This window comes from Lipotes vexillifer, unplaced genomic scaffold (genome assembly GCF_000442215.2).
Source record: "Lipotes vexillifer unplaced genomic scaffold, Lipotes_vexillifer_v1.1 scaffold1086, whole genome shotgun sequence".
NCBI lineage: Eukaryota > Metazoa > Chordata > Mammalia > Artiodactyla > Lipotidae > Lipotes > Lipotes vexillifer.
This window is the reverse complement of record NW_006771242.1, coordinates 1,021,339-1,049,075: the sequence shown is the minus strand read 5'-3', so window position 1 is coordinate 1,049,075 and position 27,737 is coordinate 1,021,339. Positions and strand designations below refer to the sequence as shown.

The 27,737-nt window shown below is 39.4% G+C and overlaps 1 protein-coding gene across 1 annotated transcript in view; it reads left to right on the top strand.

Annotated features, from left to right (window-relative positions):
• POLA1 (DNA polymerase alpha 1, catalytic subunit) overlaps nt 1–27,737 on the top strand; it is a 308,279-nt gene that overhangs the window by 129,929 nt on the left and 150,613 nt on the right. The window contains exons 29-32 of the mRNA XM_007446575.1: nt 325–530; nt 2,352–2,484; nt 9,232–9,363; nt 13,969–14,143. Of these exons, the coding sequence (XP_007446637.1) occupies nt 325–530; nt 2,352–2,484; nt 9,232–9,363; nt 13,969–14,143 (646 nt within the window). The remainder of the gene's footprint in view (nt 1–324; nt 531–2,351; nt 2,485–9,231; nt 9,364–13,968; nt 14,144–27,737) is intronic.

Genomic DNA, 27,737 nt, shown 5'->3' with positions numbered 1-27,737 from the left:
TTTAGATTCGAAACAGAATATTTCATAATCTTCATAAATTTCCTGGGGCTGACACTGCCAATTTTGTCCTTTGGTTGAGTGGGATGATATAGTTATATTATTGTCTCTTTGTTTATCTTTTTATCTGTTTTTGTCCCTATGCTTTTTCAAAGTTCTTGCAACATACCAAACATAATACCATGTTCTGTATAACCTGAATGAATGCCTTCTAGTCTTATGTGACTTCTAGTTTTGTTTAGATGAACTCCTGGGAATTTGCAGCATGTTCATCTTCTCCCTATTAGATGTTTGAGAAGCTAGCATTAATGGTTGAAATTTTCACAGGTGAAAAGTGAAGTGAATAAGTTGTATAAACTACTTGAAATAGACATTGATGGTATTTTCAAGTCCCTGCTACTGCTGAAGAAAAAGAAGTACGCTGCTCTGGTTGTTGAGCCAACATTGGATGGGAATTACATCACCAAACAGGAGGTGAAAGGATTAGATATAGTTAGAAGAGATTGGTGTGATCTTGCTAAAGACACTGGAAAGTGAGTTCAGTTTTCATTTTTGCTTTTGTTGTTTGTTTTAAAAAAAAAATTGAAGCATTAACAGTGTGGAGAACACTTTGATTCTGCCAAGCACAAGGATGCAACTTCTTTTTTGTTATTGTTATCATTGAATATTAACAGTTCTTACTGATTTGGAGTGGAATTTTACAGATGCGTTAAAACTTAGAAAAAGCCAAACTTGCTCAGTAAGAAATGATTGCTGTAAGATGCATCTTACGAGTTTTAACTCAGGGTGAGGGTAAGCCTTCACATTTTAGATGCTTACAGAGCTGGGTTCATCGATGTTGGCTTGTTTTCGGTTTGTTTTGCTTTACTGTTTCTTTTAGAATTTGCAGTGTGTTGTGCTCCTGAATGTTCCTAGCGCCTCCTTAGGGCCATAACTGTTAAGGTGTCCCCGTGTTGTGGCTTAAAATGTTCTAGGATTCAAAGTGGACCATGTAGTGAGACTTTGTTCCCGCCCATATCATTTGTGTGTAAAGATTCTTACTAATCTCAGGTGAATTTAAGTCCTAGTTCTCAAATACTGTATGTACCTCAGAAATAATAAATGTCATGACCGACCCCTTAGTTTTACATCTGGGACTGAAGGTTGTGATAATAAGACCTATTTGTTTGTTTTTAGGGTCACATTAATTTATAAAGCACCCATTTTAAAAACGATGAATCCTTAGGTAGTTTATGTACCATCTTTCCAGATAATTCCTGTTTTGTGAACCTGAACAGTTGTGAAAATAGAAGGACTTTTTTCTTTAAAGTGAAATTTTAAATTAATTTTAGTATTGCTGAATGTCAGCATTTTTTACTTGTTTTTCAGTCTTCTTCTTGCTTTCAAGTTGGGAGATTGAGCATTTGTTGCTTCTGCAAAACTACTTTTGATTAGGCAAAGTTGATCATCAGAGTATGGGTCACTGTTAGCCTTTCATGAAATACAGTTTGAAATGCTTCATTGCCCCCAAATGTACTCAAAGATGGAACTACTTTGTATAGACTCGATTAGAGTGTTCTCTTCAGCTTTGTGTTTTCTAAGAAAAGATGCATCATAATAGAAGTAAATTTCTCTGAGTTAGAAATGTATTAGTAATTAAAGCTATACAAATGTTTTTGTCAGGGTTCTTTTTCTGACAAATTATAATGCAGCTGTCAACCCCTCGCTCTGCATTTTCTCAGAAATGGATAAAATATTGGCTTCCTTACTCCTTTTCTTTTTCTTTTTTTCTCTTTTTTTTTGGGTCTGATAGAATAACATGAAGTTTTTGAGGCATAGCAATACGGTTAGAGAACACTGAAAAATATCATAAAGCTGAAGAAAGAAAACTTTGGAATCTTTGAGTTTTAAAAAATTTGCATAAAGAACTTTATATTCTTACTTTCCTAGGTTGTAGTCATCTCGGGCAGAGATAATATCTTGGTGCTTTATGAGGAAAGTGAAATATTTGTGTTCTCAAATTTCTCCTAAGAGTAGAACACAACTGCTTGTGAATTTTTGTAATTGCATAAAAATATGATGGAACTCATACTGCTCTCTGTACACACGCAATGGGAAGCCTTAGCTGCCACGTTAAAAAAAGGGGGAGGGGGCTGGTCTGTGTGTTTAAGGGCAAACCTGATGTTCCAAGGTTGATAAACCTTTGACAGAGTTAATGTTAGAAAACAAATAGTAATGGGCTTTTGGACATTAACTGTCATGTTAGCTTTTAGTATGGCTCTTGTCCACATGTTAGTCTAATGGCATTTATCTTACTTTCTCTCCTTTATTAATAAAGTATGATACTAAAAAAATCAATCCGTCTCTTTTTGCAGCTTTGTCATTGGCCAGATACTTTCGGATCAAAGCCGAGACACTATAGTGGAAAACATTCAGAAGAGGTTAATAGAAATTGGAGAAAATGTGCTAAATGGCAGTGTCCCAGTGAGCCAGTTTGAAATTAACAAGGTAAATGTAGCATTTATTGCTGAATCCAGCTGCTGCCATGTGTTTTTCTCCTCCTTCAGACAGTTGAAAAACCACCTCATCCTTGCAATTGAAAAATTCTAGCTAGTGATGAAAGCTGCTTAACGACTGTCTCACAGACTGTGCATTAGCATACCACTCTTCCTGGCCCAGCCACAGACACTACCCTGTCTGCAGTTGGGGCCTTCTCTCTCCGTTCCTCACGGAAGCCTCATGTCCAGAGGTTCTATGGAGTGATGTAGTTGATGTTTCAGGGGCTTGGGAGTATGGCCTTATTCATAGTCGTCCTAAGTTACAGTTGTTTGGGGGGCAGGCCTGTAAGCTTAGGCAGAGAGCGTGTGTTTGTGTAACTTTACAGAAGGTGATCCTTAGGGGTACTTATAATCAGAAGGCGTTTTTAGACGTTGTTATTTAGAATTAAGGTGGTGCCAGCGCTTTCTGTATATTCAAAGCATTTGTGCTTTTTTTTTTTAAACTATATAAATAGTTTCTCTTTATGGATAGTCTTAGTTGTTGAAAATAGGGAATATTTTTTCTTACCTAATTTGAAAAAGAAAATCTTGGTTTCCCAAAGTGCTGTGGAGTACAAGATGTTAGGTTATAGATTTCTTTTTTTCCATTTAAACAGAGTATCCTTACATATTCCAAAGGTAATTTTGCAAATACCATTTTACCCGTTCTGTGATACGTAAGTTTTGTTGTCAAAACTCATACTAAAAAGAATTTTAATGAAACAGAATCTAATGATGGCATTAAACGGAAGTTTTAGAATTAAAACTCGTTCTTAATACCCCTATGCCAAAGTAATGCTAGTCATTTTTGCACATTACCTTACTCTTTAAAACAGTTTTACATGGTAGCAATTACAGTGTATATTATTTTGAGATTTGTTTTCACTTGACATATACAGATTTTCCCACATTTTTGTATTAACCTTAAAAATCATTATGTTAATCTTATATTTCACTGCTACATCTTTAATTAAAATTTTTGCTTGATTATTACATTATTTATTTTTGTTTGCTATTGTTAATAACTGTATTGAACATCTTGTTCATGTCTTTTTTAAAAATTACTATATGATATTTTAAAAATACATTTATTTATTTATTTACTTTTGGCTGTGTTGGGTCTTCGTTGCTGTGCACAGGCTTTCTCTAGCGAGCAGGGGCTACTCTTTGCGGTGCGCGGACTTCTCATTTCGGTAGCTTCTCTTGTTGCTGAGCGTAGGCTCTAGGTGTGCGGGCTTCTGTAGTTGTGGCTCGCAGGCTGAGTAATTGTGGCTCGTGGGCTCTAGAGCGCAGGCTCAGTAGTTGTGGTGCACGGGCTTAGTTGCTCCGCGGCACTTGGGATCCTCCCGGAGCAGGGCTCGAACCCGTGTCCCCTGCATTGGTTGGCAGATTCTTAACCATTGTGCCACCAGGGAAGTCCCCGTTTGTCTTTTTGCTTTTGGATGAATTACTTTCTTTGTTTAGATTCCTTGAAGTAAAATATTTGAGTCAAAAGATTTGAGTATCTGTGTGTCTCTTGTCAAATTGTTTTGTACAACTGATACTAATTGATAATAACAAAATGTGCCTGCTAGTTTCACCACAGATTTCCTTGTACTATAGAAGTGACATTTCATTGGTGATAATATCATTGGTGATATTCAAATAAAACATTGCTACCATAAATGGATACAAAACAGTATTTTACCGCTGGATTTAATTTTCATTTCTTTGATTCCTAGAGAGAATGAATATTTTCTATGCGTATCCTTATGATTTGTATTTATTCTTAGTTAAGTCATTTGTTTCCTACTCCTTAACTGTGATGTTTTTAATGTCACAAAAGAAGGCATTCATTTATACATGAAAAGTACAAAAAATTAGAAATAAGTAATATAAGAGGACATGTGCCTTGACGCTAGCTCTTCACTTTACGTGATGCAGTGCATGCCTGTTGGCATGGAATCACTTGGGACGTTGGAAAGTGGTTTCCTTTCAGATTTTGTTTTGTCTCTTTCTCAAAAATTTGCATAAGTAAGAATTACTATTTCAGTCGTGCTTTGATCAATTTTTGTATCAGTTCTGCAGATTGAATACCTGACACTGTCTACCTTCTTAGAAATGTGAGTCCTCTGTTGCACGGGGTTCCAGGCATGAATTTGGAAGGCTGAGTCCAAACATGACCCCATTATTGGCAAAAGAACACTGAGCATGTGTCCTCTAGGGTAGTGGGCCCAGTCCGTCATCTCCTCCTGTGGGTGATGGCACAGTGTTACTAGTGTGCAGAGAAACCTAGCTGCGTAGACACACTGGCCATCCCTGCGTTCTCAGGAACATTGTGCAGTCTTGCTATTTTGAAGTTTTTATTATCGAAAATTTAAAACTTATACAAGGGATTTCCGTGGTGGCACAGTGGTGAAGGATCCGCCTGCTGATGCATGAGACACAGGTTTGATCCCTGGTCTGGGAAGATCCCATATGCTGAGGAGCAACTAAGCCCGTGAGCCACAACTACTGAGCCCATGTGCCACAACTACTGAGGCTCATGCACCTAGAGCCCGTGCTCCGCAACAAGAGAAGCCACCACAACGAGAAGCCTGCGCACCATGACGAAGAGTAGCCCCCCCTTGCTGCAACTAGAGAAAGCCCGCGCACAGCAGTGAAGACCCAGCACAGCCAAAAATAAATAAATACATTTTAAAAAAACCTTAAAAGTAAAGAGAAGAACATCATGAACCCCCATGTAGCCATCACTCAGCTTCAATAGTTATCAACTTAAAGTGACATTTATTATTACTAACAATACTAGTTAATAATTAGTGTGATTCGGGATGTGCATATATTTTTATGTGGCAGAACTGAAACCGACTGTCTTTTATTCTCCATTTCACTTGGCATAGTAGCTGGCAAATAATAGTTGTTCAGTGAGCATTAAAAGAATTCCTTTGCCTGTTTAATCATCCATTCATCAAACATGGAGTACGTCTTATGTGCACAGTGCTAGATTCTGGGATATAAAGTAGAATAAGCAAAACCTGGTTGGTATTTTCAAGCTGTCAATGGTCTAGCAAAGATATTTACTGTCACATGCTCTTATACTTCTTTAAGTAAAGAAGAAGAATTTCTTCAGTGTCGATGAAAGTAGAGTCAATTCTGATGAAAGGGCTCTCTATATCATAGTTATTCCTGTGTCAGTTTACATTAAGCTTTTTATATATCAAGAGTGACTGTCTTAATTAACATTTGTCTGAATACCTGTACTGTTTAAAACTTGTGAGTAAATCAGTATTTACATTTTGTCACTTGCAAAGGAGAGTGGAATCAAAGAGTCCATGTATGTGACTGGTTGTGGTTGGTCTTATGATAAGATATAGATTAGGTTAGATTAGATTAGATTGATTTTGTGGGTATTGGTGGACTTGAAAATGGGAGGTTAGCATAGGGTGGAGGGGTGAAGTGGTGAGATTTACCTTTGTGGAGATTTAAGCCCTTGTTGCCAAATGCAGCTGAAAAACACTGTGTGTGATTTTTCTGAACTGCCACAATTTTAGCTTAAATATGTTTCATAAAGTAACACAAAATACTTCACAGCTGATTTGTATAGCCCTCGCTAACTTGAGCCTAAACCACCAGGAAGCATTTTTTGAAAAATCAAGCCTTCTGAAACTAGGCTGTGAAATCCCCAAATAGTCCCAATCTAATAATTGGAAAGTATGTCACATGAAATTCAGAATTTCTTAACATTGCGCTGAAGTATAGTCAATTGAAGAAGATAACGGTTTTCTTAAGTAGAGTTATATTGATTAAAATTTCTATGCAGTATTACCCGTCCAAGTCAATCAAGAGTTCGCATAATGCAGGTTTGAGAAGATTTAAATACTTAAGAGAGGCTTCTAGGTACTCTCCTACACTGAGTGTATGATTTAGAATGTGTACAGAACAGGGGGATGTGCAGCCATGTTTGAGGACCTGCTTTATTCTACTACAGTAGTTCTCAAATTTCCTGATCTCAGGACATTTTCACACTCTTAAAATAGTTGGGGACTGCAAGAGCTTTTGTTTATGTAGCTTATGTTGATACTTACTGTTAGAAATTAAAACTGAGAAGTTTTAAAAGCATTTATTAGTTTATTTAAAAATATCAGTAAACCCATTATATGTTTACAAAAACAAAAAATTTTTTTAATTAATTTATTTTGGGCTGTGTTGGGTTTTCGTTGTTGCGCGTGAGCTTCCTCTAGTTGCGGCGAGTGGGGGCTACTCTTCGTTGCGGTGCTTGGGCCTCTCATTGTGGTGGCTTCTCGTTGCAGAGCACGGGCTCTAGGCGCACGGACGTCAGTAGTTGTGGTTCGTGGGCTCAGTAGTTGTGGCTCGCGGGCTCTAGGCGCACAGGCTTCAGTAGTTGTAGCACACAGGCTCAGTAGTTGTGGCGCATGGGCTTAGTTGCTCTGTGGCATATGGGATCTTCCCGGACCAGGCCTCAAACCCGTGTCCCCTGCATTGGCAGACGGATTCTTAACCACTGTGCCGCCAGAGAAGTCCCACAGAAATAAAATTTTTTCATGAAAAATAACTATATTCCAAAACAAAGAAAAATTAGCCAGAGGAATGGTGTTATTTTGCAAATCTTGTTAACGTCTAGTTTAGTAGAAGACATCCGTGTTCTTATATCTGCTTGTGCATCCAATCTGTTGTGATGTGTGGTGTTAGTTGAAGCATAGGAAGAAAGTCAAGTTTCACACAAATATGTAGTTGGAAAAAGAAGTATTTCAGTAATTTTTAAAGATAGTTGTGTGTATTCTTCTTTGATTCTACACCAGTACTCTAGAAGTGGTATTGTCTTCAAGGTTATTTGTATTGTGGAGATAGGAAACCATATCAGTGAACTTTTCATACTCTTACATTAAAATCTTTTCATCTCTGCGGTGCTTTGAATGGATCTTTTACCCATGTGTGATGTTATGCACTTGTAATTTATTAAATGTTGGTTCCCTGAGTTTTACAGATCTTCCAAAATATTGATACATCTCATTCTATATTAACAAAAACCACGTTTTAAAATATTCCTACTCATCAGAAGAGTCTTTAAGTATTGGAAAGCTGTCAAGCTCACAGGAGTGGAAACAGAATTTCCAAAATTCTGATTTGTGCTTGATAGCTTCAATATTATCATAGGCAATGTATACTGTCAGGTGTTTTCCTTGAAGTGGCAGGCTCGCTTGGTTCTTTTTGAGTGATTGTCTGCCAGGTACTCAAGTTAGAATAACAGTAGTTGGCCTGCCATTCTTTCAAATAAAAATTGGGTTGAGAAAGGCAGCTAGTTTAGCTTGCAACTCAAATGGTTGCACAAATGCATTTCCTCGAGCATCCTTCATTCTTGAGTATGCTGTAGGTGTGCCTTGTGCATACTTCCCATTTTGTCACACAAAATATTAGCTTTCTACTCAAGGGTCAAGAACTTTAAAAAACTGTGAGCGTGTCATGGTGACGAATGCAATGAGTATTAGTACAGTTTGGTGCTGCTGCCCAGGTTCATGTTTATAAGGCGTCAACACCTTTACTGACCTTTGTTTCTATATCACCAGTGCAGATAGTATTATTAGGAAAATAGCTTTGATTTCTCCACCCCCTGAAAGGGTGTCGCTAACCCCCAGGGGTCTGCAGACCACACTTAGGTGATCTAGACATGGAGCACCCTATTCCCTGTCCTTCCTCTTGTCTTTTGAAACCCACCCCTTCCCTTTGTGCATATTAAGTTCCAGTCCAGTAGACTTTTTTTTCCTCACCTCTTGCTTTTAACTTTTGCTTTTTCCCTCTGCTTGAATGTTCTTGCACCGTCATCTTTTCTTAAAAATCTATTTTTTCCTTCATGTGCCAGTTCGTTTTTTTTCTTCTGTGATCTCTGCTCTCAGGTGGTAGCAATCTTTGCCTCTCTAAACTCTCGGTAACACTTAGTTTACCACTCCCTTCTGGCACATGTAGCTTATTTTAGAGAGTTTTTTTGTGGAATGGGGAATCGTCTGCTAATGGCAGGTGACTTAGGACCAGTGACTGTCTTATTCATCTTGCAGTACTTTACAGTGCTTGAACTTAGTGAATTATTGCAGAGTGAGCGAAATAATTTCTTCTGCAAACATTTGGTTGCTGCTACACACCAAGAATCGTTCTGAGCCCTCTGAATGCAGCTGTGGGCAAGGCTGACGTGTTCCTGCTCTCGTGGGGCTTACTTTCTGTTAAAAACTCATTCACTCTGCCTTTGGAGAGCTTAAATTGACAGTGTGAGTAAATCCAGTGATTTCTGGTGCCTTAGGGATTTATTTAGGCTCGAGAAGCCTTTGAGAAACAGATCATTAAGTCAGAGTAACCGTTATCCATCCATCTTAACTAATCAGTTAATTCAGTGAGAGAATTGCAGACATTAGGAGGAACTCTAAGGCTGCATAGAAGACTGAATTCACAGTCTTAATCTTTATATCCAAGTATTCTGTGCCATGGCCCAGAAACTCATATTTATTTTTTTTCAGGGTTATATCTGGTCATATTAGTTACTAAATGGAGAGAGGAGCCTTGAGGATAGAATGTCTGAAGATCCTGTGGCATTGTTTTCTACATACAGCTGCTGTCATTTTTATGTTTATGTGGCTGGTGTGATTCTAGCAGAGATATGTTTAGTGTATATCTGTGTGAGAAAGGTTTTATTTTAAAGTTTGGGGCTTTTTGTTCCATCTTTTTCTCTTAGGCGTTGACAAAGGATCCCCAGGATTATCCTGATAAAAAAAGCCTACCTCATGTACATGTTGCCCTCTGGATAAATTCTCAAGGAGGCAGAAAGGTGAAAGCTGGAGATACTGTGTCGTATGTCATCTGTCAGGTAAAACTGTCATAATAAATAAGGCTTACACCAATTCCGAGCCCATAGTAAAATCCATCTCTCCATGGTGTCTTATTTAGTACTCTTCCAAATAATTGATGCTGTAAAGAGAGGGTTTAGTCTTGGTTGGTTTTGCAGCATTTAAAAACATTAGTCAGGGGTATGACATTTTATTAAAATTTTTATAAAACATTTGAGACTAGTGTTTTGGTTGAGTGAAATTACTTTGGTGAGACAGGTATATAACAGTAGCTGCTGTTTCAATCTGAAATTAACTTGAATGAAAATGTCTACCAGTTTGCTTGTATATCCAGCAGTAGTCCTTTATCATTCCTTTTGCAGCAGTTTCCATTGTGAATATTATTCTACCAAAAGAGTAAATGCATTTTTCACTAGCCTGTTCAAATAATTACTTGAAAAAAAATACGAAATGCATGGTTATGGAGAAAGGTGAGATGTCCTAAAAAGATACCTTATGAAGAAGACACAGATTATCTAACCAGGTCCTTTTTTTTTTTTTGAGTGAAGGGGGCCTAGAACCCACCTCTTGTCTTCTTCCTGTTCCATGAGACACCTCTCAGGAACCTCTAGGTCTTATGGAACAGTTTTAAACCGCTGACCAGTTTCTTTTGAGAGTAGCATGCCTCTAACAGTCAGAGAGAGGGAGAAAGGGTAGAACAGAAGAGGGTTTTGGTTTTGTGTTTTGTGTTTTGTGTTTTTTTTGAAAACACTTAACTCCAGTCAGAACAAAGGAGGGATCTCATCCCTTCTCCCTGCTTAAAAAAAAAGTCAGAGTCAAAGCCTCTATCCAAATTCTTTACAGTTACTATGGTGTGGTCTGTTTACCAAAAGGCATAATTCATCTCAATAAGACTGTTCTTTTTAATTAATTAAATATTGCTTTTTGTTATTACAGTAAAAAAAATTAGATAAGCCTTAAACTTCAATGTGATTGATCTTTGTCAAAGTACAGTCAATGTGGTTTGCAATCAGAGAGCCTTTTCAAAATGTAGAAGTCGTCTGCTAATATCTGCTTGGTACTGTAGATGATGTACATAACAAATGATTTAAGTACATGGACAGGAATCAGCACTTGACTCTGTCTCCCTCCTAGGGTTACCCTTGATTAAGAACTGTTACAGAAAGCCAATTCCTGCAGGAAAATATTTCCATAAATGTCTGACTCGCTCAAGCCCTTAATGTGCTTTGCATATTGCCTCTGACAAGTCTCATCTCAAAAAAACAATTTTCATATTATGCAAATAAAGATTTGGTAAATAGGCTAGGTTTTTTTTTTTTTCACTTAGGTATTCACATACATGGAAAAGCTGTTAAGATTATTAATGACAGGAGCAGATGGCAACATACAACTTTGAAAAATTATATAGGTTTTCTGAAATAGCATCTAAAAATGAAATCAAGCCACAATTATGTTTTCGCTAAACCTGGAATGGAGATGTATGGTCCTATGATCAATGTATTTCAAAAGTCAAGCTTATATTCCTTCATGTATGAATATTGAGGTCTTTTGATTTCTTTTTCTTGGGTCTTACTGATATAAGAAAAGCTCAAAATGCTGATTCTAAATCCAATTTGATGTATTTTCAACCCTTTTCCCATTCGACTGGTGCTGGGTGTAAACTTATTTGCTTGTTAAAAGAACAGTTCATGTTTCTTTTATTGATTTATTCTTCTCACTGTATCCCAAGAAAAGCTGTAGGACTTTAATTTGCCTTTGTCCCCCAGCAGTGGGACATGCCCACTTTCAGCATGTTTGCTAACCAAAGCTGCCTACTTCTTTTGCTTTTAAGCACTCAGGTTATTCTTCCTCTTTCCTAACACAATTATATTTTTAGAATATGTTTCTCAAAATGTATGATGACACATTTTTAGGAGAACTATTTACTGCTCTAAGCAAAGGTGCCCTTCAAGAATAACCTATCTCCTAAACAGGTTCTTTTTTGTTTAAAATTTACATTTTGAATATAGTACTCTACTGATAACTTATTCAGACTATAAATTCAGGTGAATTCAGAGAGTAATGTTTGTGGTATGTAATTTATATTGTAGTTCATAGTCTTATTAAACCATGTGAATTAGTTGCTGAGATCTTAAATCAACTTCCACTTGTTGGTTAAGTTTTAAATCCTTAACTATTTAACTTTCATTGGACATAATTTTCATAAGGCATGCCTTTAACATAATTGTTTTAAGGGCGCCACTTGTCATCTGTTAAAACGTTTTTTCCATTGATTTCCTACTAAAGATGACCTCATAGTTTTGAATGAATTGTCTGAATCTGTTTGTCTCTGTAAAGTATGTACTTTGAGAAGTTCACAAATTACTACATGGGCACTTCAAGGAAGACCAACATTGCTTCTCAGTCTATTTTTAAAGGTGTATGGGATGTGTTTTTGCATATACCATGGGTTTGAGAATTAGGTCTTTGAGGGATATATCTTATGTCACAGCCTAAGTGTTTGCTAGGTTTGAGAATTAGGTCTTGCTAGGTTTGAGAATTAGGTCTTTGAGGGATATATGTTATGTTACAGCCTAAATGTTTTTCCAACGTAACACAGGAAGATCTGTCATCTTACCAATTCTTTTGAGTTTAGTCATGTTTGAGCTCAGATTTTTTTGTTTGTTTGTTTTTTTGTTTATTTTGCGGTATGCGGGCCTCTCACTGTTGTGGCCTCTCCCGTTGCGGAGCACAGGCTCCGGACGTGCAGGCTCAGCGGCCATGGCTCACGGGCCCAGCTGCTCCGCGGCATGTGGGATCTTCCCGGACCAGGGCACGAATCCGTGTCCCCTCCATCGGCAAGCGGACTCTCAACCACTGCGCCACCAGGGAAGCCCGAGCTCAGATGCTTTTACCTACAATAAGAAATATGTTTGGGAAAAACTTTTTCAACTGAGAATATGCTTAGAACTTTTTCAACTGTTTTTTTTACAGACATGCCTGACATGAGAACATCTAATGATATATTGGAAAGTAACTCAAGGGCCGTTTTTAAAAAATAATAATTTGCCTCTACAAATTTTGTTTTTATTCTTTATTAAAAAAATTTAAACTCAACATTACTATAATCTTAAGGACAGACCAGTTTTAAAAAGAAACTACAATTCTATAAGTCAGTCAGATTTCATGTGTTTGTTAAAAGGCAGTCTGAATATAGTTGTGTTGCATAAAGACACTGCCCAAGGATTTTTCACACTTTTTGTTATTGGCTGTCACCTTACTCTCATCTAACAAATCAAACTTCTAAAAAGGCAACAATTAAAGTTGATTAATTCTGCCTAATTTCTTTTACTGTATTGTGAACTCCTGAAAAATAGTTATAAGCAAGTCTTTTAATCTGAGGTTTGCTTCCTTTCTAGTTATTTCATTATATCTTAGCATAGGTAGAACCTAGTTGATAAACATCCCAGTTTGTTTCCATCAGGAGCCTAGCCAGAGAAAGAGGCCAATGCTTCCAGTTTTTGGTAAGACAACAGTATGAAAGGTTACCTCTGCTTTGGGCTGGTCACTGAGCTGAGAAGGGACTGATTGTAGCAGGATTGAAAGAATAGGATTCACATTATAATCAGTTTTGCAGAGCAGCTGAGCGCTGTGAATAGTTAAAATTTACGAATCTGAATAATAAATTCTGTTGTTGCAGACAAGAGGAAGAGTGGAGCGAGTTGTTGGATGTTGGTCCAGTAGATTGATGATGGCTTTTTGATTCACAGATGATGATGATGACATCACCCACAGGACTGTATATGGGCCAATTATATAGAGTTTCACAACTTTTATTTTTAGACAGTAAAGAGAAGAGGAAGGCCTTGAAAAGAGGCTCTCTGGCCCTTCTTCCTTTCCTTGAGGAAGAGCCGCGTAAACAGCGCAAAATAGCATGCCCTTCGTTCCAGTGGCCAGATATTTTGCTCCTAGAGCACTCTACTCCACCAAGGCGACTTTCTTAATTTTACTCTTACCTATTATATCTTATACATAAGTTAGTGCTCTTGGGTTTTGTGTACTGGTCTATTCCCCTTGCTCATTTTCTTCTCAGAGATACATATAGCTCTCATTGAGACATATTGCGCGCGCGCACACACACAGACACACACACACACACACACACCCTGTCTTTAAGATGATAATAGGACTAGAATTCTTGCAAGGAGGGATTGAGTTAACATAATAAAAGGGTCACACATTTTTTTTTTGTCATGACTCCTAAAAGGCCTTTGTTAGCAAGTCTTCCTGGTGTGTTTCTGTGATATGGCAGGTGGAATTGTTTAATCTAGTCATGCCATCTTGTTGGTTTCGAGTTTCAACAAAAAATAGAACACAACACATGCTGGATTTACATTCCTGGACAGTGGGTGAGTTGTTCTCCTTGATCTTCCTCCTGTTAGTTGCATATGAAATGTTCACCAATAGGTCAGAAGGGCTTCTTGGTGTTTGGAATTGAATACATAAAATTTGAACTGTTTTCCAAAAGGATTTCATGGTGTTTGGAATTGAATATATAAAATTTGAATTGTTGTCCCTCTCTTTGTCCAAGCAAGTAATTGTGATTGAATTTCTCACAACTTTACCTGCACCACGTCCTCTTGTAGGATGGGTCAAACCTCACTGGGAGTCAGAGGGCCTATGCACCCGAGCAGCTGCAGAAGCAGGACAATTTAAGCATTGACACCCAGTACTACCTGGCCCAGCAGATCCACCCAGTTGTGGCTCGAATCTGTGAGCCAATAGATGGAATTGATGCTGTCCTCATTGCAACGTGGTTAGGTAAGTGTCCCGAACTCACGTAGCCCCTTGCCTGGCAACAGCAGCCCATGCGGTCATCCCTTACCCATCAGGAGCCCTGTTTAGAGGCTCGGTACTATGTCAAGCACTTCTTTGTTTGTAGTTGAGCATTTATTTTTGTGTTTGTTTGGTTAATGTCTATCTCCCCTCCTATATGAACCCCACAGGCTTGCTACCTCTGTAAGCACATGCCTGCTCCAGGGGAGGCACTCCGTCAACAGATGGTGAGTGGGGAGAGAGCGAGGCGGCAAAAGAAAGGATAAGAGAAGATTTTCGGCGCCCTCCTAGTTTCTGAGCATACATTGTTGTTGCTTTTTTTTTTTTTTTAATATATCCTTATAGCTGATTTATGGTGATGAGCTATTTCTTTCTTTTTTTCTTTTTTAAAGGCAATTTTATTTTATTTTATTTATTTATTTTTAAATTATTTATTTATTTATGGCTGTGTTTGGTCTTCGTTTCTGTGCAAGGGCTTTCTCCAGTTGTGGCAAGCGGGGGCCACTCTTCATCGCGGTGCACGGGCCTCTCACTACTGCGGCCTCTCTTGTTATGGAGCACAGGCTCCAGACATGCAGGCTCAGCAGTTGTGGCTCACGGGCCTAGCTGCTCCCCGGCATGTGGGATCTTCCCAGACCAGGGCTCGAACCCGTGTCCCCTGCATTGGCAGGCAGATTCTCAACCACTGTGCCACCAGGGAAGCCCTGCTTTTTTTAAAAAATTTGTTTATTTTTTAGCTGCGTTGGGTCTTCATTGCTGTGTGCGAAGTTGTGGCGAGTAGGGGCTACTTTTCATTGCGGTGGCGTCTCTTGTGGAGCATGGGCTTTAGTTGCAGCACGTGGGCTCAGTAGTTGTGGCTTGCGGGCTGTAGAGGGCAGGCTCAGTAGTTGTGGCACACAGGCTTAGTTGCTCTGTGGCATGTGGGATCTTCCTGGAGCAGGTCTCGAACCTGTGTCCCCTGCATTGGCAGGTGGATTCTTAACCGCTGCGCTACCAGGGAAGTCCCTACATCATTGTCACTTTAATCAGTGAGCTTCACTTAATAAGAAGATTCATTGTATCTTGATTATTGTTTCCTCTTGTCTCAGTCTCTAAATGTGTTTTTGTATGGAGTGAGAATACACAGCTTTTTTAACATTAAAACGTTTAACTTGTTGTATTCAATTCCTTTTGAGTATCCTGCTCTTGCTTTTAAAAATTCTTCTAAAACTGGACTCATTATCTTCTAGGAATTAGTTGATTCCTAATTTCTCATCACTCTGGAGGTGCCAGCCAACCCTGAAACCTCATTGTTTCTCAGACTTTTTGCCAGATCACCAGATTGTCATCTCTTGCTTAGAAATGTATTTCATAACCAGCCCTGATTTCCTTTCTAGATGACCAGCATGATGAGAGTTACATTGCTTTAAGTTCTCTGCTCTCTATCCCATTGTACACAAAGATGAATATTCTTAGAATAAGTGCCTAATAAAGTCCTTGGCTGGCTCCTCACTATAAGTCCTGTTGCCACTGACATCTTACAGTCTCTGACTTCGGCAGTTATAGACTAACTTTTTAGCTCCAACCTGTATTTCTAGCCTGACTTCTTATTTAGTGTACTCAGGGTCCCCTAAATATGGCATTGTTTAATCTGTCCATGCTTCATGGAAAATTCTCCTCCTCTTCTCATTGAATAAGTCTGGCTTAAGACACGGGCTTTGGCATCATAGGGATCTGGGTTCAAACACTGGTCCTGTCGCTCATGCGCTCTGTGGCTTTGGGAAGCCTCTGAAGCTTGGTCTCAGCCTTGGTTTCTAGAGTTGCTCTGAGGGAGCGATTAGTGATACACATGAGATGCTCTGCACAGGCCTGGGCGGGGGAGTGTGCAGTGAACGCCTGTTGTGGCCACGCCCCAGCCCCCTGCCAGGCCTCTGCAGAAATATGTTCAAACTCCTCTAGTTCCTGGGATTTGCACGCAGTTAGCTCTCTGTGCGTTTGTGGACTGAGACTGGACAGATGAATCATCAAGTCACATACTTTCCACACTGCCCCTGTTGAATATGTTTCTGAGCTCCTTCCCACCAGCGGGTCCCGACACCCCCCCCCACCCCCACCCCCACACCATCAGTGTCTGCTCTGGAAGTGGAAACTCATTTTTGACATTTGCCTAAGCAAAACATAATTAGGAAGATAAAATTCTGCTACCCAGATCATCATATAATGTATTCTCAAAGTTGAGTTGTATTTGATGATGTTTATAAATCCTCAGCTGGGAGGAGGGAGTGTAAGTGCACAATATTTTTTAGCTTCCTTCTTTTTTCTCCCCTCTGCCTCGAGTGCTTACTCTATTGGAAAGTGTAATAAGTACTTTGCATATGTTATATCATTTAATCCTTTCAGTAACCCCATGAGGCTATGTTGTTTCCTTCATTTTACAGAGAAGAAAGCTGAGGCTTAGAGAGGTAACTAACTTGGTCTTGTCACATAGCTAGTGAGTGGCCGACCGTAGTTGGTCTGGGACCCAGCTCTGCGTGACTGCAAAGCTTGTGCTTGTAGCCACCACCTCTTCTTAGCTCTGGGAGGCTGTGACACATGCCCTCAGCCGGGAGCGTGGTGGCGTGGGTGGGTGTGAAGGCCCGGGAGCTTCAGCTTTGTACTTCCTCCTCGCCCCACTGCAAACCCCCAGCACCGCTGACAGCCCCTCCGCAGAAGCATTTGTTTTTTAGAGTAGATCTTCCAGGTTTTCCATTTGGATCATCAAGAGCCTGCTTCATAGGCTCACCATTGCCCTTTCCTTCTTTGGTTCTGAATTTTCCAGTGGCCCAGAACCGAGGAGAGGTAGCTGGAACAAGCCTCATCTTGTGAGTGACGTTTAACAGATAAGGGTGAAGCCTTGTATTTTCGGCAGAAGAGCTGTAGAGTAGAAGGCGGTGGATCCTGGCTGGTAAACAGCCTGATGCCTGCTCAGATGTCTCAAGACTGGCCATACTTGGAGGAGACCAGACTGATTTCGTGGTTGCAGGGTCATATTTAAGATCATTTTCATATCAATTAAACAGCAGGCAGATTGTGGCTGCTTAAAGACGAAACTTTCTCATCATTGTGACTGTCTTATGAATCCAGTTTTCACAAATCATTTTCCAAGCCAGTAGCCTAGTGGGCCCCATCTTCAGAGTGTTCTTGCTATTACTGACCAGGCTCAGCCTACAGAGGGGACCTGTCATGCTTGTGCGTGGTCTCAACACATCCCCATCTCTCCTACCCCATCACCTGAAAGCTCTTGGTGCCAGGTAGCCGCTTGGAGCTGCTGAAGGGCCTGTGTTTCTAGCTCTGAAGGAGCTGCTGCCGCTCCCCTTTGTACCTTCTTTTTCTCGTTTTTGTCTTCTGGTGTTTGGCAGTAGTTTTTATGCTGAAGACATGTGAAGTTGTCATCATTGCACAGTGTGCCTCCTCCCACCGCAGCCCCGGCCGTCACCAACGGTATCCACATACCTATCTACATTCGTAGTAAATCTCCTAGTCCTTTATCTATCCCTCTTTCCTCGTAGGAGCGTCCACAGTAATGAAGGGCGGAACAGCAAGTGCCAGTCCCCGTGAAGATCTGTAGAAAAAACATTGAAGGTTCCTGGGCAGATCTTTGCAGGCGTTTGCCCCCTGCCCTATTTGGGAGCTGCATTTTGATCTGTGTCCTTTATTCCTCTACCCCAAGTGAAAATTCGGTGGCTGTTCTTCACTAGGGGATTTGAGGCCCCTGTTATCAGTTCTCACTTAGCCTGTGGTTTTAGAGGAGAAGGGAGGAGGTAGGGAAGTGGTGGGGAAGTAAGCGGAAGAGTGTTAGGGGTGCATGGTTTCTAAGAGGTGCAAGCTATAGGCATACAATTATTGTAATTTGTTTTTAAAGTTCTAAATCTGTTTTTCCTTTATATTAAAAAAAACTGCCGTTAGTGAACTGACACCGTTAAATAAGTTGAAGTCTGCAGATGTATACATAAAATACAAGCCCTCCAACTGCCTAATCACAGACATAAAATAATTCTCTTGCCTTTAATGTAGTTTTTATCTTTGGTTAATGAAATGTATGACAGTGTAGAAACTTCAGTGAAGTTCGCTACTTTGTCCTTTTAGCTAGTATAAAGAAATCAGGAATAATGGCATAATTTCATTTAGGAAAATTATTAAGTTCATGATTTTTTATTTTTAAGACTCTTTTGTGGAGAGCAACTATATTTTTCAACTACTTCTTTTTCTATTGCCTTTATACTGCTTTCCTTGAAATGAAAGGCAAGCATCAAGTGTTGGTTTTATCCTGTGGCTTCACTTTGGAAATTCTCTATTTCTCCCCATCAGGATACCTCCTGAAGTCTGTCTGGTGGCATGTTGCATGGCCAGGTGTTCTGTATGGGAAGGTCATTTCAGTGAAAAGGAGAGAGGACAGTCTATTAAATGAGTGAATGAATACGTCTGTTGTATTGAAAGAGAATAATTTGTTCTCCCTAATAACTAATGGTCCTCATTATCCCACAGTAAAATGTGTATCATTTTTCTGAAACCCATACAAGATTATTGCTGTTGGGCTTAAATAAAGCTAAATTTTACTCTTTTCCATCTGTGAATAGAAAAAAATGTAGTATTAGCCCTATGGGAATAGCCCTATGGGAAACATGGCCGCTAAAACTTGGAACTCTCAGCTTTTGTTCTCCAGACTATAGGGTTTTTTTTTCTCTCTTGTTCTAATGAAAGCTCTCTATATCCTGTGGGTGAAATATTCACAGTATGCTCCAACATCCAAATAGTCTTCTGTACCTAGCAAAACAGGCTGGGGATTAGAATATTCTAAAGTCCATTCCTGAATTTCATCTTTCAATAAATTTATAATTATGCATAACAGTACTTAAAATTATATAATATCTTTCCTCCGATGAGGAATGATTTGTACAATAACTGTCAAATACCTTTCTTCATGGTCAGTGATAAAATTTCAGGCATTTGCCTATCAGGGCAGTTTTTTCATTGGTCCTGAGAAATTATTGATGTTTGAAGAACTTGAGAATTTAACATTTAATCTGTGAAAGTTGTGCTTAGAACAAGACAGCACACTTAACCCGGTGTGTTCCTGAGTTAGATTGGGAAGTAATAATCCCCCCTTTTAAAAAAAATGGCCCATACCACCCACCTTACAGAAGGTACTTTTTGTCAGTAGACAGGGTACCGTGATATCTTCTAAGAAAATAAGTGCAGCAGCGGGCCACACCATGTTTGGGGGTGCCTTTGGTAGACCCGGGGAGATATACCTACAAAAGGTGGTGGCGTGGCGCTGGGGGAAAAGCACAGGTAGTTGGAAGTGGAATGATGCCACCAGCAAGTGCCTCAGGCATTACTTTGTTGATCAAGACTTCGCTCTTTTCATGATGAAGCTCTCAGAAGAATGTACGTACATGACCAACATTTCCAAACCTTAAATATTTTCTGTGACATAATTCATAGTAAAATTTCAGAAGTAAGATCACACCAGATGCAGTGTAGGATAGTAAGTCTTCTCAGTGGGTGAGAACCGCCCCTTCCAGGCTGGAGCGCCATTCCAAGCGCGTTATCAAATGGCTCATGCTCCCAGCCTACTTAGTCCCAACCTACTTATGCATCCATGGAGCAGATGAATGTTGATGACCTGCTGTGCTCAGCAGTGTAATGGGAGCTGTGAGGGGTACGAAGTTGAGTCAGCCATGGCTCCTTTGCTCACATCACAGCCCAGCCTGTTGAGTCGATTTCCCTGTTGTGGGGAAGTCTAGTGGACAGCACAAGTACATGTCCCCAAAGAGGTAGAATAAAGGAGTTTCAGTGTTTGGGGGAAGCAGAGACCACTTCTAGCTGGGGCCACCTGGGAAGAGTTTATAAAAATGGAGGCGTTTGAGGCATTGTGGGCATGTGCCTTGCAGAGGCCAGTGTGGAGTCGGGAGTGGCTGCCTGTCCCCACCTCCCACTTGTCCTTGCAGCCCAGTGATAAGCAGCAGGGCTCCAACTTTCAGGGGTAGCCCAGGCCATCCCAGCTGCTCTTCAGGACACACAAGGGAATTCACAGAGAGCCTCATGAAAGGTATCCATTGCACTGCCTTGCACCGCAGTCCCTATAAGGCGAGCACACGGTGCTTGTTTCTGTGTCACTGGCTCCCTGTGCTGAGGGCCCGAGGTAGTGCTGCTCATTTGACCCAGGCACACCTCTAAGAACTTGGAGCCACACCAGAGCATGTTTAGAGTAATTGCTTTGTGTAGTGATTTCGAACTCTGTAAAGCTTGGAGTTTCCAAAGGAAAATGGGGATTTCTCAAATTATTTAAGTTAGATCAATTTTTTAAAAATTTAACTTTATTGAGGAATAATTAGCAAATATAATTCTATGTACGTATGTATGTATGTATGTACGCACGCATGCATGCCACGCTGTGCGGCTTTTGGGATCTTAGTTCCCCGACCAGGGATGGTACCCGCGGCCCCAGCAGTGGAAGTGCTGAGTCCTAACCACTGGACCACCAGGGAATTCCCTAATTGTATGCTTTTAAAGTGTACAACGTGGTGATTTGATGCACGTTTATATTGTAGAATGATTACCAAGATCGAGATAATGAACACATCCATCACCTCACGTAGTTAACTCTTTGGGGGCAGGGGAAGTGTGGTAAGAATGTTTAAGATCTACTCGCAGGAACTTTCAAGTATACAATATTGTATTATTAAGTATAGATCAATTTTTTTTTTTGTTTTTTTTTTGCATTACGCGGGCCTCTCACTGTTGTGGCCTCTCCCGTTACGGGCGCGCAAGCTCAGTGGCCATGGCTCACGGGCCCAGCCGCTCCACGGCACGTGGGATCTTCCCGGACCGGGGCACGAACCCGTGTCCCCTGCATTGGCAGGCGGACTCTCAACCACTGCGCCACCAGGGAAGCCCTAGATCAATATTTTTAAGATCATCATATTAAGCATACTAAAATGACGTCAAGATTGTGTAGCCTATAGAAGAATGAATAAGACGTAACAAATGAAAAGCTGAATACAGCATTGTGCACAAATACTTAAACTATGTTAAATGTATACATATGAATAAGACAGAAACGAGTGAAGGTGGCGAATATTAGGTTCCTCCTTGGTGAAAAAATATAAATACTCCTAATCCTAAAAATAAGACAGTTTTTACAAAGTCAGAAGGGAAGAAAAACGGTTTTGTTTTTTTTTTATCTACCAACATAGCTGGAGAGGCAGGCCTTTGTGTAAGAGAAGCAGCCTTGGTCTGTTTTATTTGTGTTATTTTATTTCCCAAATATTTTTTCAGCATAAAGTTACTGTGTTTTCTCAGGTCTAAAAATAAGGTTTTTTTCCTGTTCAGAGGTACAGGTTTCATTAAGTTCAAATTCACGTTCAGGGCTGTCATCGAGGGCATTACAAATAATCACGTGCGGTTATGAGAGTGCTGTCCAAAAAACAAAAAAAAGAAAAGAATTTTTTCTTTTCTTCAAGATTTTGGGAGTTATCTTTTGCAGGACAATAAGACTCTTGAGGGTTTATTTAACCCAAAGGTTTGGATATTATTTCTTTTAAAATACTCAGAAAATTTCCATTTATCTTATGGAGAGGTTTGTTGGTGGTGGAAGGCAGCTTCAGTTGTTTGCCACTTGTGTAGTCAGTTGTTTATCATTAAATTAGATCCTGCAGTATTTTAAACTTTTTTGTTATGGAAAATTCCAAGCATGTACAGTAGTAGAGAAAACTGTGTAAGAATCCCCCAGATGCTCATCACCCAGCTCCAGCCATCTGCAGCTCTGGCCAATGTTACTCCTCTTCTTCACCTCCTCTGATGATTTTGAAGTGAATTCTAGACAACATATCATTTTATCTTTAAATATTTCATTTTGCATTTCTAACAGACAAGGTTTCCCCCTTTTCAGCAAAACTACAATATTATCACTAGGGGAAAAAACACAGTTCCTTCATTTCATCACATGACCAATAAATGTATTTCCCTAATCGTACTGTGAATGCATTTTTCTTTAAAAAAAGAAGCTCCTCCTTTGAATTGGAATCCAGTCAGAGTCCATATGATAGTTAATCTTCTCTATTTCTTCTTTTCTTTTCTTTTCTTTTTTGATCCAATTTATTTAAGGAAACTGGTGATTTTTGTCATGTGGAATGTCCCTTATTCTGGAGTTAGCCAATTGCGTCCTAGTGGTATCCTTTAACGCATCCCTCTCTCCCATCTATTTCCTGTAAAATGGTAGTTATATCTAAAGAGCTGCCCATATTTCAGTCTAGTTTAGTTTTTGCTAATCCAGCTTCCTAGGTAATGGTGTGTACATCTGTGAGGAGGTACATAATGTCTGGTGGCAATCTAACACATTTTGAAGCAAACTCAGAGATAGATCATGAGAGATGCTTACTACTTACTTTTCCTACCTTCTTCAGTGTGAATTTTCTTTTTCTTTAATTGAAATATAGTTGATGTACAATATTATGTTAGTTCTAGGTATACTGTGTAGTGCTTTGACATTTGCAAGCATTATGAGATGATCACCACAGTAAATCTAATAACCCTCTGTCCCCATACAAAGTTATTACAGTATTATTGACCATATTCATTATGTTACATCCCCATGATTTATTTATTATATAACTGGACCTTTCTACCTCCTTTTTTTTTTTTTTTTTTTTTTTCCTGCGGTACGCGGGCCTCTCACTGTTGTGGCCTCTCCCGTTGCGGAGCACAGGGTCCGGACGCACAGGCTCAGCGGCCATGGCTCCCGGGCCCAGCCGCTCCGCAGCATGTGGGATCTTCCTGGACCGGGGCACGAACCCGTGTCCCCTGCCTCGGCAGGCGGACTCTCAACCACTGCGCCACCAGGGAAGCCCAGAGCTTTCTACCTCTTAATCCCCTTTGCCTATCCCCTCCCACCTGACTCCCTCTCCCTTTTGGCAGTCACCCATTTGCTCTCTGAATCTGTGACTCTGTTTTCCTTTTGTTTTGGCTTTTAGATTTCACATATAGTGAGATCATGTGGTATTTGTCTTTCTCTGACTTATTTCACTTGGCATAATACACTCTAGATCCATTCATGTCAAAAATGGCAAGCTTTCAATTTTTTATGGCTAAGTAATATTCGTGTGTGTGTGTGTACACCACATCATCTTTATCCATTCATCTATTGTTGGGCCCTTAGGTCGCTTCTGTATCTTGGCTATTGGAAATAATGCTGCAGTGAACATTGCAGTACATGAGTCTTTTTGAGTTAGTGTTTTGTTTTTTTCCTGGTAAATACTCAGAAGCGAAACTGTATGGATTGTATGGCAGTTCTATTTTTAAGTTTTTGAGGAACCTCAATACTGTTTTCTATAGTGGTTGTAAAAACGTAGAATCCCACCAGCAGTGCACAGGGGTTCCCTTTACTCTACATCCTTGATAACACTTGTTACTTGTTGTCTTCTTGATGATAGCCATTCTGACAGGTGTGAGGCAATATCTCACTGTGGTTTTGATTTGCATTTCCCTGATGATTAGTGAAGTTGAGCATCTTTTCATGTGCCTGTTGGCCATCTGTTGGTCTTCTTTGGAGAAATGTCTATTCACGTTCTCTGCCCATTTTTCTAATCAGGTTGTTTGTTTTTTTGGTGTTGAGTTGTATGAGTGCTTTGTATATTTTTGGATATTAACTCCTTATCGGATATGTTATTTGCAGATATCTTCTCCCATTTAAGTGGGCTGCCTTTTCATTTTGTTGATAGTTTCTTTCCCTGTGCAAATGCTTTTTAGTTTGATGTGGTCCTGTTTGTTTATTTTTGCTTTTGTTTCCCTTGCCTGAGAAGACATATCCAGAAAAATATTGCTAAGACCAATGTCAAAGAATGTACTTACGTTTTTTCTGGGAGTTCTATGGTTTCAGGTCTTACATTTAAGTTCATCCATTTTGAATTTATTTTTGTATGTGGTATGAGAAATCAGTGTGAATTTCTTGTATAACATACGTACCGAAAAGTATGCAAAAGCCTAACTGAACAGCTTGAGGAATTTTGCTAAAGTAAACACATACCAGTGCAGTCAGTCCTGAGCTCAAGAAACAATATATTACTACATTCTCAGAAGCTCCCTCGTATTTCCTTCTAGAAATTATCCTCCATGCCCCACCAGAAAATTACTATCGTGACTTCTAACATCATAGATGAAGTTTTCTTATATTTCGATGCTGTATAAATTATGTCTTTACTCTTTATGTCTGGCTACTTTCATTCAGTATGTTTGTGAGATGGGTCCATGTGGTCGTACTTCATTTCTGTCTTGTATGAATATACTACAGTGTGTGACTTACCTACCTATGGGTTCTTTCCACTCTGGGTGGTTATGAATAGTGCTGCTTTGGGCATTCTTGCACATGTCTTTTGTAGAACAATTGTATATATTTTTGTTGGGTATATACTTAGATGGAGAACTGCTAGGTCATAGGGAACATGTATGTTCAGCTTTAGTAGATATTACCAATTTTCCAAAGTGGTCCTACTAATTTAGACCCGCTACTAGCAGTGTTTGAGTGCTCGACATTCTTACCAATACTTGGTGTTTCCTCTCTCCTTCATTTTATGTGGTGGCATAATGTTGTGGTTTTAATTTGTGTTTCTTTGATGACTAATAAAAGTTGAGCACCGTTCTTATGCTTATTGGCCATTTGAATATCTTCTTTTGTGAGCTGTCCAAGTCTTTTTCTGCTTTCCTGTTGAGTTGTCTTTTTCTTATTGATTTGCAGGCATTCCTTTTATATTCTGAATGAGTTCTTTGGAAATATATATCACAAACATCTTCTGCTTGAAATGTTTTTAATATATATCACAAACATCTTCTATTTGGAATGTTTTTGTTTTCAAGTATAATTTATGTACATTGAAATGTACAGCGTTAAGAGTATTATGCGAACAGTTTATCAAAACAATATTTCCATTGCCTAGAGAGTTCCATTGCACTCACCCCAGTCCATACCCTCCCCCTCACAAAAGCAGCCACTCATCTGATTCTAGGACCATAGTTTAGTTTTGCCTATGCTAGAATTTTATATAAATAATCTCCTCTGTTATATACTTTTTGTGTTCAGCTTCTTTCACTTAGCGTATTTTTGAGATTCATCCATCTTGTTGCATGTCAGTATCCTATCTTTTTCATTGCAGAGTAGTATTCCATGGTAGATTATACCAGTTTGTTTATTCATCCTCCTGTTGATGGACATTAGATTGTTTCCAGTTTATGGTTATTATGAATAAAGCTGCTATGAACTTTCTTATACGAGGGTTTTTATGGATGTAGCAGTCACCTTTTAAAAATTCATTAAATATCTTTTCTTTTAATCCTACTAAGTTTTCAGTTTGTGTATTGTTCTCTGAGAAGTCCAGCTATATGAAAGCTTGGATTCGTGGAAAGGATTCATTTCCTAGAAGAAATTTTTAGAAAAAAATATTCACAGTAAGACTTCATTAATTAGCTTCTCTAGTAGTTTGAGTGATTCATATTACAGACAACTGCTTGGGAATACCAGTTACTCTACTCATTTGGAGTTTCATTCATGTGGATTTTTCCCTCTTCCCCAGATGTATGAACACATGTAATTGACTTTACTGTAGTTATTTGCAGTTGCACTAGTAGAGACCTTGTCTTTTGGAGGAAGAAGATTATTTAGTCAAACGCATCAGCCTCTAAACCTAATGCTTTGAGTTTGGAGTATTTTAAATACTCCTTGGAAATGGAGGCAAGTGAACATTCTAAAAACAGATAGTTTACAATTGTTAGAAAATACAGTGGTAAAAAAAATAATTCTGTGCTAAGTGTTACATCGGGGGTATGTGTGATAAGAATGTGGCGATCTTAAGTATAAAACGGCACTGCTGAACTCTTCCCCTCCAGTGCCTGTGATGATACTTTCTATAAATACTTCTGGAAACATGAGAGCTTTGATCCTGTTGCCAAAATAATGTGAGATCCTATAAGTTTTCTAATTATAAATGACAGTATTTTAATTTCGTTCCGCTGCCCCTCTGTCCCATCTCGTCGTTGTTGCCCTCCCCCACACCCCCACTGCAGCCCAAGCAAAACGGTGCGGCTGGGTCACGACAAGCCACAGGATTGAATTAAAGCACACATCATTTCCACTCCTGCTCTGCTCTTCCCCCACGTAACTGGCGCCAAGCCCAAGGAGGCTGCTCCTCCTTTTACTCTGTGCTGGACCAAATGATTGAAGTCATCTGTCAAAAGCTAGTCTAGTAGAAGTGGAAGGTCTCTTTTCAGCTGGGGCATAAAGTTTGTTTCTTTAAGCCAGTTGTTCAGAGAAAGCTCTCATTAGAAGAGATAAGGAACTTGGAATTCAGTTTTGTATCTCTTGCTCGCTCAAAGACTACCGTGGTTACTTACTGTATGGTGTGCAGTTTAATATTGATTATGCCCTGTATATGCATGTATGGAAACTGTGATTATAAAGATTTTGCTTTAATGTCATTTCTGACGGTAGTGCTTCATTTTGGAGGGACAGTAACTGCGAATGGAGTTCTATGTAGCAGCTGTTTTGTACATTTTAAAATTCAGAATCTACCTCTAGGTGGCAGCACCAGATACTTTTTCCCTGTTGTTTCGCTCCAGCCTTAACGAGTTATGGTTTAAGCAGTAAAACTTTTTTAAGTTTCCTGAAACTTCGAAATAAGCTGCTTATCGCCAATTTTGTGCGGATTTGGAAAAATTAATTTATATGTTGAATAAGTTTGCGGTTTAAGCATGGATTTTGACCTTAGAAAAGGATTCCAGCAGCAATGATCCATACTTTTTAACATGACTAATTATATGTTTTCTTAAAAAGATTTAACTTAGCCCTCCGTGAATTTGCCTGTTTAACTTATAATTGTCCTCCCAGGGAAATCACTTTTTTGTGATACTTTTGTATCCAAGTAACTTCTTGTACAAGGATCGTTATATACCTAATATTTGAAGGTAATTACACCGTCTTCTCCCTTTATAAAATTTACCATTGACTTATGTCCAAGAGTGCTGAGGTGAAGTCCCTTCTCTTGAAAAAAAATCAGCTTGTGAATAAATCTGAAGTAATTAGGTAGGCCATTTGTTTTTGTTACTGCCATGGGCAGATAAGGATTGTGGAAATGGACATTTAAAGTAGGCATTTCATAAGGCCTGATAATTTTTCATAACTCTCGGTCACTTGCTGGGCTTTTCTCCGTAAGTAGCAAGGCAGCCCATGTCCAGTTGTGGTGTGCTCAGCAGGCAGGCCTCCCCAAGCCTCAGGTGCACTCAGTGGGCATGGCTGGTGGGGAGGCCTAGAAAGAGATTTCATTGCTTCCTTTTTAGAGCCCAGCCAGTTTTGTCTATGTGCAAAGCCAGCTTTGTTTTGTTCCTTGATATTTAGGTTGTGAAAGAAGCTTGTCTTTCAGAAAACACGTATTATTTTTCTTTTTCCTTACTTTTTGAATAGTATTGGCCTGGGAAATTGATGAATAATTATACCATCAGAGAAAAGGTGGAGCTACTTTCTCATAATCGTGAATAAAGCAAGACATTATGTGAATACAGTTGGATTCACAGC